The sequence below is a fragment of the Halyomorpha halys genome, unplaced genomic scaffold (genome assembly GCF_000696795.3).
Source record: "Halyomorpha halys isolate HHAL.00 unplaced genomic scaffold, Hhal_1.1 Scaffold145.1, whole genome shotgun sequence".
Taxonomy (NCBI): Eukaryota; Metazoa; Arthropoda; class Insecta; order Hemiptera; family Pentatomidae; genus Halyomorpha; species Halyomorpha halys.
In genome coordinates, this window is record NW_027115461.1 from 1510499 (window position 1) to 1529404 (window position 18906).

Here is an 18906-nt window from a genome sequence, read left to right on the forward strand (position 1 = left end):
AAGATGTTGCCTCTGTGATTCTCTTAGACCACTTAACTCATTTTGACAAAAATTCGACTTAACCACATATTCACTGGGGTGACAGATATTACTTACGGCCAATCAACGATCCTTCCATTTTATATTATATGTTTCTTTTTTTCTCGAAACTTGAAATATAAGTTAATTGAATTTGTTTATGTATTTTTAGAACTTCTATCTGATTATTAAAATCTTAAAATTTTTTTTTTCGGCCAAGACTCCCATTGGAGTCTTATACTGCCTAACCATGGTTGGGGATCAAAGTTCTTCATTTTGTGGGACCGCCACTCAATGAAAAAAGTCAACGTCCCAGGCCGGATTCGAACCGACACCGCCAATAGACATCAAATTGGTAAGACTGTGTCTTAACCACTGAACTATGGGCGGCCCATCTTTAAAGTTACTTCAGCCCAAAATATTCCATTTTGAAACCAAACACATTACAAAATCATTTGATGAATTTAGAAAAAGAAATGGAGGTTGTAATGGGATTACATACATCACTATCTACTCATTCAGAGACACATCGATGGAATCAAGATGTCTATAGGTCAACTAACCATTGTTTCAAATTTTAAATATTTTGAAAAATGTTATGAAATACTTTAATTAAGAAATATAAATATAACAATGAATCAGAAAATAAGATTGATTTTGGGCAATACTAACCTTGATGTTGGTTGGCTGGAATTCCCAAGCAGCACTCCTTGACAATGCAGGGATGTTGACACCCTTAGGGATGTAAATACTGTTTGAGATTTCGTTAATATCCTTCAGAGGTCGCTGGATACCATCAAAGATACTCCCGAGAATACCAGGACCCAATTCAACAGAAAGAGGTTTACCTGTTCGTAAGACAGGATCTCCAACTGTTACACCAGAAGTTTCTTCGTATACCTGAACAAGAAGAATGGTTTACTAAGGACATAATTCTGTAAAGAACTATAATTGTAATTTTAAGGAATATATTATTTTTATAATGAGGTGTAGATAGTTGACCGTAGATTAATGATTGGAGAAGTTTGTCGGGGGATGCAGTCAGCAAAGAACAACATAAATAAACAAAACCATATTTACTTATTTTATACCGACGTTAAGTTAATACTCACACTGTAATTCAGATATAAGCCACTCACTATTTTTCATTGTCTGTCAGTGTTCAATTTGTAGATTCAATTTATTTATTTAATTTTTCAATTTTTTAGACACTACTTGCATATCTTATATTATACATATCTTCTTACCTACATGATATTATATTTCATCTGTCACTGTTTTCAATCTACTACAATACAATTCCCCGATTATCAATCAATTAAAATTTTGTACTATTCAATTATCATATTTTGTATAATTCTAAATTTGTTTGTATACTATTCCTTTTCATTTGTATGTTGCTCTAAATGTTGTTATCTCTTTTGTTCTATAGCCCTGATGAAGACCTGAAACTCAGGTCGAAACGTCGGCATAAAATAAATAAATATGGTTTTGTTTATTTATGTTGTTCTTTGCTAACCGCACCCCCCGACAAACTTCTCCAAATATTATTTTTATAATTAATTCTTCAAAATAAATAAAGTACTCATAATATATTTATAAAGTACCTCATATGATATATTTGTTTTACTCTTAATAAATGTTTAATTATAGATCTATATATTTAAAAAACGATGGTAATAAATATAAAAAATAAGAACATTTCTTATCTTTAATAATTTTTTTTTTTGCGGTTATCCTACAGACCTTGTAGATCTTTGGCCGCCGAACCAGCCTTCTCCATGCCTGCCTATCTAGAGCTACTGCTTTCCAGTTCGCTGCATACAGCTATTTTGCATCTTTATCTTTGATTCTGTCTATCCATCTGGTTTTTGGCTTCCCGTGTGGTATCTTGCCAACTATATTCGCATTCATTGTTGTGTAGAGGCGTCCTGATGGATTGCTTCAAGCCACATTTCCCTCCCATCTTAACCTCCTTGCCTTCATATGATGAGATATTGACTGGTCAGTCTCTGATCCTATAATTGTACAGAGGAATTTCTGTTCAAATCTCTCAATTCTGCTTTCTAGGAAGTCTATTAGAGCCCAGGTCTCGAAGCCGTATATCACAGCTGGCTTTATCATGGCACTGTACACTATTAACTTCGGATGTTTCGGGATTTCAGTATTCTTGACAGAGAGAAGGATCTGTTCGCACTTGTTATACACTGGTCTATCTAGGTCCGTTGATCATTTATTGAAAATTAACTTATTTATTAACAACTAACACAATTAAATTATTAACAAAAATATCCACTCACACAACTTACTGCTTTGGATGCAAAGGTCGATAAAAAATTTGATACAGTGCGTGTATCACAAGACTTTCACTCACCACCCACTTTGACCACCAAGTTTAAATAAATCCTCACTCGTTTCAGAATAGACAGTTACATATTATTAACTGTAGCAATACTTTCTCCCATAATTTTGAGCATTTTTAATATTTCTCATAAAAAATTTGTAATATATTTCTTTTGCAAAATTATAACAGTATACTAAGGTTAACAATTATATTTTAAACATTTATTCAATGTTAAATTGTTTTAGATTGAATATTGAAAATTCTAAGAATGATTGATTTTATAGAGTTAGTCATCTTGTCAACTGAAATTAAAAGAACTAACTATTAAACAACAAAGACGACATGTCGTACATTTATCAGGCCAACGGAATAAAAAAATCTATTAATATATATTAAATTTATTTATATGTTTTTCGTCATTCTCCATTACTTTCCAAAACTTTTTATGTTAAATATAGTTTCTTCTAAAATCTTTATAGACTTTCTAAAAGTATATAATGTTTCTATATTATTACTCTTACTTCTGGAAATGTGTTTTTCCTCTTGAAATTTCTACTGCCAACATAATAATAATTATTTATTTATTTTTTTATGGGGCATTCCCCCCCCCCACCCATACAAATAGAGTTAGCCTTTAAAGTATATAATTTAACAACCATTATTTTATTCTATTTTTAAAAAATTTATTTATTACCAGATCAGCCTGGTGGGCCTTACTGCTGTAACAGTAACAATCATTATAGCAGTTTTACAAAAATGATGAATTAAAAATCATTTATATAAGCTAATAATTTATAAATTATTTTTCTCTTATTTCCGTAAGTTAATTATCAAAATTATCCATTTTTTTTTTTTAATGTTAATGGTATTGGAATTTTCTATACACGCAGGTATGAATTCTATTCCGTTTATTTTCACCATAGTTGGGGGTCGAAGTTTTTCATTTTGTGGGGCCGCCACTCAATGAAAAAAGACAACACCCCTGCCCAGATTCGAATTGGCACCACCAATAGTCCTCAGAATGGAAGACTATGCCCAACCACTGAGCTATGGGCGGCCCTATCCATAGTTTATATTTATCCATTTTCCATTATGAGTAAAAATGTGAATTGGTTAATCATTTCAAAAAAAAAAATTAAAGGTATTGTAAGTAATGTTACTTATATAGAAAGAAAAATTTAAAATAAAAAAAAAGTAAGTTAAATATATTTATTGAAACAAACTAGTCAGTATTATTTTTATTTAAGTAAAAGGGCCCTCACACTGGTAAAAATGTCGCTCAAAATTGTGTGCATAACATTAAATGGCAATGGAACCTTCGCACTGCATAAAAATATTTTACAAAATTTCAGTGTCGATAAAACTACTCGCAATAGAGACATCACCTGGCATTGCACTCATCCATAGCTGCCTACATTGCTTGAACCAGAGGTTACATTGTGTGTGAGGTTACATCACAGTTACATTGTGTGGAGCGTTAATGGAGACTTTTAATAATAATAAAAGAGATGCAATGTGAATTACAGTTGGAATGATTATTCCTCTTTTTTCTTTCCTCCCTTCAATTTTTTTCACAAGAGATTAATAAATTAGAGAGATATTGCACAATATTTTGATAGCCCTCTCACACTCTCCGTTTTTCAAAATTTTTCTAAACTTTCAGTAAATTTTTGAATGCATCACAAAATATTAAATACATCTTTTTTTTGCCAAATATTTCTCCTCACACTTTCATATACTCGCACAAAAAGTATCTTCAACATTTTTGCCAGTGTGTGGGCCACTCAACTGCAACGAGTAAATTTTGAGTCACAGTAAAAGATTTAGCTTTGCTTCAGGACAGTCACCTCTTTTACCCTAAAATCATAAATAAGCCAATTTTTCAAACTTGTCAAAAACTTTTCCGACGAAATTCCTATTCTCATTTGCTTGGATCCTATGAAGCTAAGAGTGGATGCTCCAATCAGTAGTAATAAAATGCTTAACATATTATTCATCCCATCACATATATATTGTTTTTTAAATTTATTTACTTTTTTTTACAACTCCTTAAATTATAAAATACTTCTTATAATTTTATATTTCGATATGGTCCGGGTGCAGTCAAAAAAACTCAAATAGTAGAATTATACTATTTTAATGAGCCAACGTTTCGCCCCACGTTGCAGGCCTTAGAAAGAAAAGAAAAGAAGCCCTGCAACGTGGGGCGAAACGTTGGCTCATTAAAATAGTATAATTCTACTATTTGAGTTTTTTTGACCGCACCTGGACCATATTCCTTTCATCTTTACACACGGTCAATCAATAATCTTCCAGAATTTTATATTTCCATTTTATCCATATTGCATATTAATTAACTATCACTTTATTCAATTTATTTTAATTTTTAATTTTGATGAGTGGGGTAGCTCAGAGAGTAACTATCTCCTGTGTTGATATCTACCGGACCCGGGTTTGATTCTGGCTGTTGGCAGATAATTGTTTATTCTTCTACTTTAGCCTTAAGATAACTGTATGGATTTGAGAGGTCACACCACAACGTTTGTATCTATAACACTGGGGAAAAAGTTTGGCAGTTAAGGACAATCGTGAACAAATCGACTTCTTCCATAAAAAAACAGTATTTCCTTATTAAGTATTGAATACCTAATCTACCGTGGGTTGTAGCAATACAGTCAATCTACATATTATCTGCTTAAACGATTACTAAAATAAAGAGTTACCACCATTACTGGCCTTTCGAGTAGTTGTTTAACCTTTAAACAACTAATTGTATATCTGTAGTTGTGCTTTGAACTTAATTTCTTAAAATCTGCACATTATCAAAATAATGGTTTCCATGTTTTGTTTTGTTGTATTTTTTTTACTTTTCTTTGTTGGTCCCTTTTCAGCCTAAATGATTTTTAGTGTCTTAGTACCTATACTTGGCAGACTCATCAATTTTGACTAGTAATTATACATAGTTTTCATCAAAGTAATAAAAAATTTGGGTGAGATAACTGCCTTTTTTCTCCTCTTGGGGTCTTGTACTATGTCCTCATCTAAAAATCTCACTTTTATTGAAATCATCCTAGTTCATAAGTCTATCATAATATCAATAATTGTTTTCCTTCTTCTTATCCATCCATACATAAGATGAATAACATCTAAATTTATTTAAATCAAGAATAAATGGTTATAATTATTACAATATTCAATATTTTTTCTATTCTCTAACTGATTCCTTAGGTTTAAATAATTTTAAATTTTATTATAAACATTAGCTATTATTATTAGCCCCATATTACAACAGCAAAAAATACACAAATAAACTAAAACTAATTTATTTGTGCCGACGTTTCGACCTGAATTTCAGGGCTGAAAAAACAACCAAGAGATAACAACCATAACTCAGAGAAACATAAAAATAAAAGGAAAGTAATAAACAAACAAACTTGGAAGTATACATAATAATAAAAGTAGATAGTGGTTGATCGATAACAATAGAAGTACATAGTAGTTGATTGATAACAATAGAAGTAGATAGTAGTTGATTGATAATAATAAAATCAGATAGTAGTTGATTGATAACAATAGAAGTAGGTAGTACATAGTTGATTGATAACAATACAAGTAGATAGTAGTTGATTGATAACAACAGAAGATGAAATATAATATTTTATAGGTAAGAATTTTTTTTCTCTTGCTTATTGTATCATATACATAGTGTCCTTTCATACATTTCATTAAGTTGATTTAAATTGTTTTTTAATATTTTAGATACTTACATATCTTATTGTGTTTATTTATTGAGCACTTTCTGTTTTTTAATTTTTTTATCATTAATTTTGTATATTCTTATCTCTATAATATACATAATATAACAAAATAATATATGTAAGTAATGTCTAAAATAATAAAAAACAATTTAAATCAACTTAATGAAATCTATGAAAGAAAACTATATATACGATACAATAGGTAAGAAAAAAAAATTCTTACCCCTAAAATATTATATTTCATCTTCTTTTGTAATCAATCAACTACAATGTACTTCTATTGTTATCAATCAATTACTCTCTCCTTCTATTGTTATCAATCAACTACTATCTACTTATATTGTTATCAATAAGCTATTATCTACTTCTATTGTTATCAATCAACTACTATCTACTTATATAGTTATCAATAAGCTATTATCTACTTCTATTGTTTTCAATCAATTGCTATCAATCAACTATTATCTAATTCTATTATTATTAATTAATTCATAACACCTTCTATTGTTATCAATCAACTACTATCTACTTATATTGTTATCAATAAGCTATTATCTACTTCTATTGTTATCAATCAACTATTATCTACTTCTATTATTATCAATTAATTAATACCACTGTCTATTGTTATCAATCAACTACTATCTACTTAATTCATTATTTTATATTTTTCAAAGTTTTTTGTTTATTATTTTCCTTTTATTTTTATGTTTCCCTGAGTTATTATCTCATTTTTGTTTCTTCAGCCGTGATGAAAGCCTGAAATTCAGGTCGAAAAATCGGCACAAATGGATAAGTTTTTGTTTATTTGTATATTTTTTGCTGACCGCACCCTTGACCATCTTATCCTCATATTAATCTACGGTCAGCTATGAACACCTCATTTTTTAATTATGTTAATTTCATTTTTTACATGAAGTACTGTTTGATTTTTTATACATATATATTTTTTTCTTCAATAATAACATTTTTAATACTTATCTTTTGAAAAGATACTTACTTTAATTAAGTAAGTTTAACTTAAGTATACTTATATTAATGACTTTATTATTATTAATGTTTCTATTTTTTTTTATTACATATCGGGCACTAAGGACCATGTGAATATCAATGGTTAGGCTTCTTTGGGAGTCTTGATTTTCTTTCTTCCCATCGCAATTTCATGATCCCATATAAAATCACAGGCCTTATCACAACGTTGTAATGCCTTAACTTTGCATTGGAGACGAGGTTCTTCTTATTGTAAATTTTAGCTGTTTGAAAGATTAAATTTTCTAATTTGGTGATTTTCTCTCGGATGCTCTCTTTCTCAGAACTGTTGTGACAAAATATTTCCCCCCTCTCTCCCTCTCCCCCGAGTATGCTTCTATTATATTATATAAGTTACACACCTCTTTATCCCAATTTATTTTGTATATTGTCATTTTTCCATCATATTATATTCATTTTATCCATTCTTTTAATTTTATTTCTTATATATTTTTTTATTACTATATTTCTTCCCCCCTATTATATATATCATCAATTAATGTTGCCCTACTTTTAATATATTCTCTTCTGTTTACTTTAAAAATATTTTCAAATATAACATACTTCAACTGTCTATCCCCACTCTTCCCTATAACATCCTGTCAAAACAGATCATTTTCGCTCTAACTTCAAGTCTGAATGGAATGTTTTCTGTCTTGTTCATTATCATCCTATACTCTTATCCCCCTTTTTCCATCTCTTAGTTAGAACTTTATTTTATATTTCTCTTTTTTATCTGTTATTATTTCTGTTCCCATTAATTGATTATAACCTTTCATTACTCTTATTTAATTTTTATGTATCATTGTACATCTTTTTAATTTTTCCTTTATGTTTACATCATTCAAGTGTTTGTGTCATTTTAAACCCTGATGAAGCCCTGCAACTTGCAGCGAAACTTTGGCTGAATAAAAATAGTTTAATCACTATTTGAGTTTTTCATGACCGCACCCGGATCATCTTCCTTTTGTTATTACACATGGTCAATCAGTGATCTTCCAGTATTTCTATTTTGGATGTTTTTTGTTTTTATTTATGGTTGATATCTTCTTTTGTTCTTTTAGCTCTGATGAAATCCTAAAATTTAGGCCAAAGCATTGGCACAAATAAAATAAGATACACTTATTTACAATAAAATTTCTACTAACCACAGTCAACTATAAATAAACACCTTATTATAACAAATAGTTACATTGAATAAAATTAATTTTTAATTTGAAAGTAATAATTATATGTATATTATGTTGTTTTCTAATTAATAATGTTATTTTATCCTGCTATAATACAGTAAAATACAATATAAATATATAAAATTGAAGTGAGAGAGATAACTCGCGTATAACTAACTGTGTTATAATGAACCTAGCGACTAGTGCTGGGTCAGGATTCTATGATCTAAAATTTTGAAATTAAATTTTATACTGCTGGTTTACTATTAGTCATTTGCAATCATAAGACTAGAAATATTGACTTAAGTTATTTTACCTTCAAGATTTATGTAGGATTCTTGAGAATAGTGATAAATAAAAAGGATTTACAATTAACCAAGGTATAAACTGACAATTTTTATATGATAATTAAGAATTTTCAGTCACTAAGTCCAAATCCAAAAAAACTATTGATGAAACTAATAGCTAAATTTGTAATGGATAAAATATTAATCAATGGTTCATTCATGAATAAGCGTCGTATCCATGGCAAATTTAGCTATTAATTTCAACTATAGCTAATTTCTGACTGTCTTTGGTGACAGCCCTACTAGTTTTTAGGACTATCTGTAGAAGGATCTCAGTAGAGAAAGTAACCCCAAGATTATTATACCATGAAGATACTATCAAAATTTAATTTTGACCTTTTAAATTTTAATGTACCAGAATCGAAACAAAGCAGTGATATTACATTGAGCTAAATTTAAGTTCAACACAAGATCTAAGAAATTTGACAACTTGTAATGTTTTAAATATCTATTTAAATTCCTTTTTCAAAATTCCAATGTATCCAAGAAAAGAAAAAAATATATTATAAGACTTTATATAAACTGAATGCAAATAAAATAAAATAATAATTAATTAAAAGTAATATATATACATACTTATTTTACATTGATTCAAATAAATAAATAAGGGAAATAAAATTAGAAAAGTTTTATTAATCTTACAAAAAAAAAATTATGAAAATTAATGATGTACCTGAATAGTTGCCATATCACCTTCAAGACGAATAATTTCACCGACCAATTCAAAATAACCGACTCTTACTAGCTCGTACATAGCTGATCCTGACATCTTTTCAGCTGTGACGACTAGAAATAACAAAAATAAAATAAATAAGTGTAAAATGAAAATATATTAATTTTAATTTATTTTTCAACATTCGGGTGCTCACCAGGACCAGAAACACCGAACACATATCCAAACTTCGACTCCTGGTCTTCATCTTTTATCCTGGGCAAGGCCATTTTAAAAAAGTTTCCTCCAAGTCACCTGTTTGAAGAAATTATATATTTTAATATAATAAAAATAACAATAATGTTCACACTGAAATGAAGTTAATTATCTATGGGTTGAATTTTTAACCTATTTAGTAAAAATAAAAAGTCTTAATTCAGTCCAATATTTGAACATTAACAGGAATTGGACTAAAGTATAATAATTTAATGTTAAAATTATGTTAAGCATCGAACTAATTCTCCAGTGATCCAAAATTTATCCATCATTTGAAAAGTGGGCGTTGCCCTGTTAACGTGTGTTAAGTATGTCGCCATCTGTATTTTATTAAGAATTATTTCATCTATTCAAACTCTATCAAATGAATTCCTACAGTATAATAAATCATGATCGTTCACAAATCTGGTAAGAAAAGAGCACTTTAAATGGTCTTAATGTTTTTTATTACGATCCATGTCAGGAACTATCACTCGGCGAGATCTTGATGAAAAGTCCACTAAATGGCTAATATAATGTTGAAATGGAGATAAAACTAGCATTATACCATTTTAATTTATAGATAAAATGATTATTTTACGTTAATATCTAATAAAAATACGGTGTAACTCACGTAAATGTATACCAGTTCAACCTCACCCACCAACAGCTGAGGACAAGAACTATCAGCTGTATCAAACCTGCGACTTATATCAGCACGAAACCTTGAGCTTTAGTATTATACATACAGCTCGTATATTTCTATATTTTCCAACTTTTAACAACTTCATAAGCCAGACAAAAAAAAAATATATTTTCTAATAGAGACTATTTTTTCTAATTAATTTGTATAGTTATAATTGAAGCACGTGATCTTATAGATGATATTCGAGTTCTCCCTCTCCGTGTTCCCGTCCTCATATAGAACCTTTCAGAAAACTGCTTGAAAGTGTTTCACTTCATGGACTTGTTTTAGATTTAATGATTTTTTTTACCTCGGGTTTGTACTATCGGCTTAACATACTATACGCTTACGAATAGCGTTATTTTACCATGTCCAGGTAAGGCTTAAAAAAACATTCATACGACCATTACTAAAGAAGATTTTTCAATTTTAAATTCGCTATCTATCCTTATCTGTTACTATTATAATTTTTAATATCTTCTATTTTGTTTAACAGTGATATAAATATAAGTGATGTAGAGAAACCGCCACGAGCGAAAATTGAACTAGGAGATGTTACCCCACACAATGTGAAACAGTTGAAAACATTAAACACTGTCGTTTTTCCAGTTTCATATAATGAAAAGTTTTATAAAGATGTTTTGGAAGTTGGAGAACTTGCCAAGTTAGGTTTGTATTTACACTAATTTTCTTCCTTATGAATTTTTTTTTATCTCAACTTCATCATATTATAATTATACCAGCAATTAACTCTATTTTGCATCTATTACTGTTCTACTTGTATCTTAACCATATTTTTGTTTGTTTTATAGCATATTATAATGATATTGTTGTTGGAGCTGTTTGTTGTCGTGTTGATACATCAGAAAACTCACGTCGACTGTATATTATGACCCTTGGATGTCTTTCACCATACCGGAGGTTAGGTGTTGGTACCGTTATGGTTGAACATGTTTTACGGCATGTTGAGAAGGATGGAAATTATGATAATGTTTACTTGTAAGTATTTATTACTTTAATTATACTTATGCTGTTTTATGTTTAGGATATTGTGGTTTGTTTATTTATATTTCATTTAGGTTACTTCTGTGATACTGTTGATTTTTAGCATCTCAATTTTTTTTTTCAATTAGTTGTAGCAAAAATTTGCTTGTTCACTGATTTCTTAGTGGGAAAATGCATTTTTATACCACTCTTCTTTTTTTATTGATACTTTATATTCAAAACTTTATAATTTAACATACATTATCTTTTGCTTATCTATGTTTTAAACTTCACTCTTCTTTTATTTTATTATATGGATGATGTTGTTTTTAATTCGTATAGTTTGTAGGTAACTATAAACTGTTTTTGTGATAGCAGTAATATTTCTGTTGAACTAACTCATACTTGTACAGATCATATTTTTAATTTGTTCTTTGTTCCTTAAGTCTAAAAATTGTTTATTATTATTATTATTGTTTATAACTTTCTCTTGGTGTTCTGATCTTTTCACCCTACTCTGCTTGAATTAAACTTTATTTGATCCATGTCTCATTTTTTATAATACTATTCTTACTTGTGTATTCATTATTATTAATTTATCTTGTAAATAATCCGCACTCAGTATTTTACGTTTTTTTTTTTTGTTTTTTTTATTTGCCTCAGTTTCGACCGAATCATGTGGAGCAACTATCAGGGATAAAATTGAAACAAAAAGATGAAAGAAACTTATACAAATCTTTTTTAAGTAAATGAAAATTGAATAAGAGGACTATATTCTATATATGATAGAGTATAGTTAGAGTGTTTGTCCACTTAAAAGTTCAAATTATACCATGTCTTCCCTGGAATGTTTAAAGCTATTGAAACATATCCTCCATTTATCCAGTGGAGAAAAAATTATAATCAAAATTTAACATTATTAGCGCATAACTCAAAAAGTATATGTGTGTTTATGTTGATGTATGATTTATGGATAGGTTATCAAATTATCTATGAAAAAGAAGAAAAATGTCACCTAAATTGAACCAGTATTAGCAATAATTCGTTAAATTACAGATCTATGTTAATTTTTAAAGGATTTTAAGCAGGTTGCTATGGTAACCCAATATCATTTATCACCCAAAAGGGAATGATTCGAATGTTTGTTCACTACAAAGTTAAAAACTATCCTGTTGATTTATTTGTATAATGTTTTATGTCGTCCTGGGAAAGTGTAAAGCTATTGAAATCCTTGATTTAATCTGTAGAAAAAAGTTTTAAGAAAACTTTTTTGTATATAAATAAAATTTAATCTAGACACTTTTCCCTCAATAAACTTTTGATTTTTAATCCTGAAATAATAAAATTAACAACAAATGCTAGAACCTTGCAAGTTTCAATTTTAACGTACAAAAGCCTCATGCATATCTCTTTAATTTTTTTCATAAACGACATTTGATTACATTGTGCATTCAAGAACGAAAAGTAAATAACTTAAAAAATGTTTTATTTTTTTTAAGTACAAACATTAAATTTAGGTTATGTTTTTGAATCTAAGAACAATAAAGCATTGATGGGTCAGATAATTAATAATTAAATAAGTGATCTACTTAATTTTCATTTTCTTTAGAAAAAGAAAAAAAGAAGAAAAAGTGTACCTTTGTGTTCCTGCCTTGATTCGACATATAAAATTTAAACCTAAATCATGCCTGTCCTAATATTTACTCCATGATATACAGTACTGTCCAATATCATCAATAATTATCAATTTAATTAGAGATAATTATCGATTATTGATTAATAATTGTAGTAGCACATTTTTTACAAAATTAGTAGAAATTGATTTGTTCATTTTTATATTTTGAATTGTCTTTGTTTTTTTATATGAATTGAAATATGATGAGCAAGAAATATTTACCAATATAATGTTTGATTGGAAGATTTGAAACAATAAAACCTCGGAACTCTAAAGTTATGGTAAACAACAAGCTAGTCAATGTTTTGCCGATTCAAGAATCATCTAGGTCAGAGATGGACTAAATCGCCATGGATACAACCCTTATTCATGAATGAACCATTGATAAATGAGTATCATATCCATGACAATTTTAGCTATTAGTTTCAACTATAGCTAATTTTGGCCCAACTATGACCTAGGCCAGCGGTTTCGAAGCTTTTTTACCATGGCACTCTTCTTGAAATAAAAAAAAAATTTATAATGCCTTTGTGGAGCTAAAAAAAAAAAATGTCAGCAAAATTATCATTAGAGTGGTGGAGCATGTAGGAAAAGAAGAAAAAACAGTGAAAAGTAAATACTAGCATTGTATATTTATCATTTTAATTTCAATTGTTTTTCTTTTTTTCATAATAATTTGAGAAAGTGGCATTCACTTGTAGCACCACTAGCATAGACTTGTGGCACCACTGTGTGTGGCGGCCCCCCACTTTGGGAACCTAACCTCTGACCTAGGCCAATCCAAAGTAACATCAATCCAGACCAAAATAACAGTTCCTAATATATTCTAAAAATTATTTATTCATTCAGCTTCTTCCAATCAAGTTCTCCTGATCTAACCTTGAATTTAATAAATGTATTCAATTATTTCATGTTTTATATCTTTTTAAATTTCATTATAATTTCGTCTTTAGCAAACTTATTATTTAGAACTGACTCACTCAACCGGATAATAGTCGCTGAAGTTTTCTTAGTTGAAAAAATTATTGCAAATAATTTCACATTTAAAGCTGTTCTTTGAAAAACCCAATTTGTAAAAAAAAAAAAAAAAAAAAAAAAACTTAAGAGACACTATTATATTGTGTACAGTATTACACAGAGTGGGCTTTTTGTCGTGCTGGTCAAAATGGACTTCACTGGACACAACGGACTACATTATTAGAGTGTGAATACTTTGGTAGATCATGGGCAGCCAGGAGTGCTGCCTGTGGTGTATATCAGAAACACTGCTCAGTAATTTTCCTCATCATTTTGATATTTGTTTGTTTGATTGCTTGCTCAACTGTGTGTGTTGTGTTTTTGTTCCTTTTGTTTTTTATTGTTTTTGCCATGTTTCTTCTAATATTTTATAATTAAAAAAGATGAAAAAAATTGTAATTGCCACAGTCAGGTGTATCCAAATTCAGGCTCCAACCTTGCAGGCTGAATAAATCTTAAAGTAGAAGACATTAATTATACTGATTGTGAAATTGAATAATATCAAAAATAAATCTATTTATATAAAAAATAATGCAGTTGTTAGTACTTTGTACTACCACCGGTCAGCCCTGACGAAGCTTTGTATAGTGGGGTGTATTGTTGGTTAACAATAAATAATTTTGAATGGAATATGGTCCGGGTGCGGTAAAAAAAACTCAAATAGTAGATAATTATACTATTTTATTGAGCCAACGTTCGCACCACGTTGCAGGGCTTCGTCAGGGCTAAAAAAGATACAAACACTTAAAACACTAAAAAAGTTACAAGAAGGAAAAAAAAAGAAAAAACAAGTGTAAAATGACAGGGGTATAAAATGTAAAAAAATAAGATATAATAAAAAAAAATTAAAGGTTGTAAATAGTAAATGAAAAGGGTAATAGTAACAGATAGATAAGAGAAGAAATATTAAAGAAAGTATAAATAAAGAGATGAAAAAAGAAAAAAATACTTTTTTTATAAAAATATTTTTTCATCTCTTTATTTGTACTTTCTTTAATATTTCTTCTCTTATCTATCTGTTACTATTACCCTTTTCATTTACTATTTACAACCTTTAATTTTTTTTATTATATCTTATTTTTTTACATTTTATACCCTTGTTATTTTACACTTATGTTTTTTCTTTTTTTCCTTCTTGTAACTATAGTGTTTGTATCTTTTTTAGCCCTGACGAAGCCCTGCAACATGGGGCGAAACGTTGGCTTAATAAAATAGTATAATTATCTACTATTTGAGTTTTTTTGACCGCACCCGGGCCATATTCCATTCATCTATACACACGGTCAATCAATAATCTTCCAATAAATAATTTTCTTTTACTATTTTGATATCTTTACTTACCGTCACCCAGTCTATCTTCCTCTTTTAAATATTTTTTTTATTTTGTTCATTTTGTCCAAAGTTAAACTCACCCAGATTACACAAGTAATTACACAACAAATTCTGTCAAAATTGCAAGTGTGAGTTAATATTAATTATATCTTTAAATATTAATTAAATTAGAAACTTTAAATCATGTGAACATTTAAATTTGAAAGTTTAGCTTAATTTATAATTCATTACAGGAATATTTGAATTATAGGATAAAACATGATTGATATATTTAAGAAATTACATTTCTTATATAAGCAGAAACAAGTTGAAGTTCAAATGATAAAATATAAAAATTAGATTAAAAAATTCAAAAGTTTTATTATGAGATGTTGATAGTTTAGTGTAGATTAATGTGAGGAGAAGGTGGTCGGGGGTGCTGTCAGCAAAAAAACAAATAAACAAAAACTTATTTGTTTGTGCCGATGTTTCGACCTGAATTTCAGGCCTCCGCAAAGGTTCTGTCTGGATACATAAAATAAAACAAAAAAAAAAAAACTTCATCAATGTCATAAAATACTTGGTCGTTGATATTTCAATTGAAGTTCACTGCTTGTTGCGATGACTTAACAACAACTTGAATTAGCTTTAATTACTTTAGTTTAAACATTATTATTTTTATTTTTTCATGACCACAAATTAAACTTAATTAACCATTTCACTGTTTATTTTAATTGTCCAAATTATCATATTTGACCCTTAGTAATTTTTAAATTAGTAAAAACATTTTCTCTAAATATTTAAGAAAAATAAACTTTTTCTGGCTATACTTATACAGGTCTTACTGTGGGTTCTCTGCCAAAAAATAAAACAAATGAATGTTTTTTTCTTTTTAATTATCAATTTTCTGTCTCTTTATGTTTAAAAATATTTAATAATTAGTTTTTAATTCTTGTGTAGTTAAACTTAATCTTAAGCTTAATTTAAATTTATCTTTATTTTTATCTTTTTCTAAATTAAACTTAATCCACTTTATATACGCAAGTTAACAAGTTGGTATTGCTGGTCTATATCATTAAGTTCAAGTGTATGACAATCTGCGCTTGTTTTATCTAGAGTGCATTGTTCCAGTGTCTTAACAAAAATCATCCCAATATTCGAATATTTAAATTTATAACTTAAAATTACGAAATATTCATTTGACATACTATGATTAAATAAGTGTTATTTATAAATATATTACATTGATACGCTATTTAAAATGTTTAATAATCCTATATTTTAAAAGAAATTATTTATAAATTTTAAATAATTCGTGATATAGACTTATGAAATAAACTATAACTTTTTACATATAAAACATGCACATTTTCTTTTATCCCCAAAATACTATTTTCCCAACACTATTGATATTAATCAGATTTTTTTAAATATATTTTTTGACAATATTCACATTTAATTGTCTAATGTCCTATGTCTCTGCTCTGTTAGTGGTAACAGTTAAAAAAAATTTATTTTATTTTACAAGAGATGTAGAGTATAATTGCTACATATATCAGCTCTAAAGTGATAAATCAGCGTACAGCTGGGCTGGGCTGGGCTGATCACTGCACAGGCCAGGGGGAACATTGTGTTTCGAATTAATATATCAGCTCATAGGCCAAGTGGTTTGCCACGCTTATACAGATAAATTAGCTCCTAATCACTAAAGAGTTAATATTATGGTATCTATTGATTATTATTTTTGTATGTGCTATTATAATTTAAAAACTAATAATTTCTCTTTCCCTTTTTCAGGCATGTCCAAGTCAATAACACGGGTGCGATAGATTTTTACAAAAAATTCGGTTTTGAAATTCATGAAACGAAGAAACACTATTACAAGAGGATCGAGCCGGCCGATGCCCACGTTCTGCAGAAAAACCTCAGACCGCCGGCGCTCACTAACGGAATAATATCCCACAATGAAAGGCATCATCATAATGAAAAATTCAACCATCATGATAAGAAATCGCACGATCATAATCACCACAATGATAAGCATCTCAACGAGAGGAATTCATCACATCACCACCATCATGATAAAAAGAACTCCGATAAGTGATGTTCATGCTCCATTTAATATTACCAATCAAAAAATCATAAAACGATGATGGTTATTAATATTTACCGAATAGTGAACGTTAATAAAGTTATCTCGATTCTTGTGTTTCTGTTTAACTTTTTTAATTTATAATTTGTTTATTTGTTTTTGCTTGGTGTCCACATACTCTCGACACGTTTTCGAAAAAACTAAGTGATTGATTATTTATTCTTTCACCCTGTTTATCTTATAGTTAATGACCGGGAATCCTTTGAACGAGAAAAATTTACAATGGCATTGGTCGAAACCTGATGAAGACAATATATATGATCATGTTTATAAATGAAATTGTACAGATTAAATGTTTATGTATATTTTTTTGTGTGTATAGTGTGCCTGACAATGTGTATGCATACGAGCGTGCCTCTGCTAATAAAATTTTATTCAAATATTATATTTGGTATGATTTCCTGTACAAAGTAAGGAGCTATACTTAAAAAAAAAAAAATTGTGTTTCATATAACATCTATTTAGTCATCGAAGCATACAGGCAGGTTGTGCCATATATATATCGCAACATCAAATCATTTTACTTGTGTTATTTGGAATTTAACTATTGATATGGTCGCAATTTTAATTAATTAAAAAAGGACTGTTTTTTTAATAGCATTGTATTTATTTATCTTTATCCATTACCTTTTAGAATCTTTTTTTTTCGATGCTATTTATTTGATCTCTAATGTAGAATATTTAATTTTTTTTTTTACACTTAGTAAGTCTTCAGTTGCCAGTGCCCCTTCTATTCTGCAAACCTTCCATTCCTGCTATCCTATAGCCGAGTGGAACATCAGTTGTTCCCAACAACCTTTTCTAGGCAGTGGAACCCATTTGGTAGAAGTAGGAAAATTGTGGAACTCCTTTATTATCATGTGATACAAATAGAGTGATTCATCTTTTCAATAACAACCAAGAAAGGCTAAATACCTCATCAACAACACTAGTGCAAAATGTGAAGAAAATCTGAGATGGTAAGATTCAAAACTGTTGAGTTGACTCGGAATGAACCATTCCTAAATTATTTTGCAGAACTACTGATCTACATTGATATTCGATACAAATAAAGTGAAGAGAACAAAGTGTATTTTGTAATATGGTTCGGAAATGCAAATTATTTTTATTGAATGAATTGTTTGGATTGCTCGTCAACTTAATTTCTTAGTTCTTAAATTATTTCGAAGAAGCCTTGTAAGATTATTGCCCAGTGATCCGCAGAACCTATGCCCTAGCCTAATGACCTTGTAGAAAAGTTTAATAGAGGGGACAAGCTGTGAGGAGAAATGAAGCCAAAAAAGTGAGCTCTGCTGGCGTATTAGGGTAGTGAGGGACATCCAGGATGCCATACTTGCAGTTATAGATGAGCAATTGATCAAACTGTCCTTCGTGTTTGTTGTTGATTTTTTTTTTTTTTGTTAGGATTATGCCTCACCCTTGGTAATAACGCTGCTATCCTGGAGTAAGTATAATGGAGGGGGTATGCTTCCAGGGCAAGTAACACCAGAAAGCAGAGTTTATTCCTTTC

The 18906-nt window shown here is 29.1% G+C and overlaps 2 protein-coding genes across 4 annotated transcripts in view; one reads left to right on the forward strand and one right to left on the reverse strand.

Moving 5' to 3' along the window:
* Window positions 1-10337, reverse strand: part of LOC106678503 (Vacuolar H[+] ATPase 68 kDa subunit 2) — a 34429-nt gene extending 24092 nt beyond the window's left edge. Inside the window, exons 1-4 of the mRNA XM_014417043.3 lie at window positions 10207-10337; window positions 9535-9632; window positions 9339-9451; window positions 691-918 (exon numbers count right to left, since the gene is read on the reverse strand). Coding sequence (XP_014272529.1) covers window positions 691-918; window positions 9339-9451; window positions 9535-9607 — 414 coding nt within the window. The 5' untranslated portion in view covers window positions 9608-9632; window positions 10207-10337. The remainder of the gene's footprint in view (window positions 1-690; window positions 919-9338; window positions 9452-9534; window positions 9633-10206) is intronic.
* Window positions 1-17453, forward strand: part of san (Probable N-acetyltransferase san) — a 25773-nt gene extending 8320 nt beyond the window's left edge. The window contains exons 1-4 of one of the 3 annotated variants that reach the window (XM_014417045.3): window positions 9874-10001; window positions 10754-10926; window positions 11070-11256; window positions 17042-17453. In XM_014417045.3, the coding sequence (XP_014272531.1) occupies window positions 9958-10001; window positions 10754-10926; window positions 11070-11256; window positions 17042-17348 (711 nt within the window). In that variant the 5' untranslated portion in view covers window positions 9874-9957 and the 3' untranslated portion in view covers window positions 17349-17453. Of the gene's footprint in view, window positions 1-9873; window positions 10002-10491; window positions 10634-10753; window positions 10927-11069; window positions 11257-17041 lie in introns of those variants that run through there. The other 2 variants (XM_014417046.3, XM_014417044.3) reach the window with 2 other exon arrangements.
* The last annotated feature ends 1453 nt before the right edge of the window (window positions 17454-18906 follow it).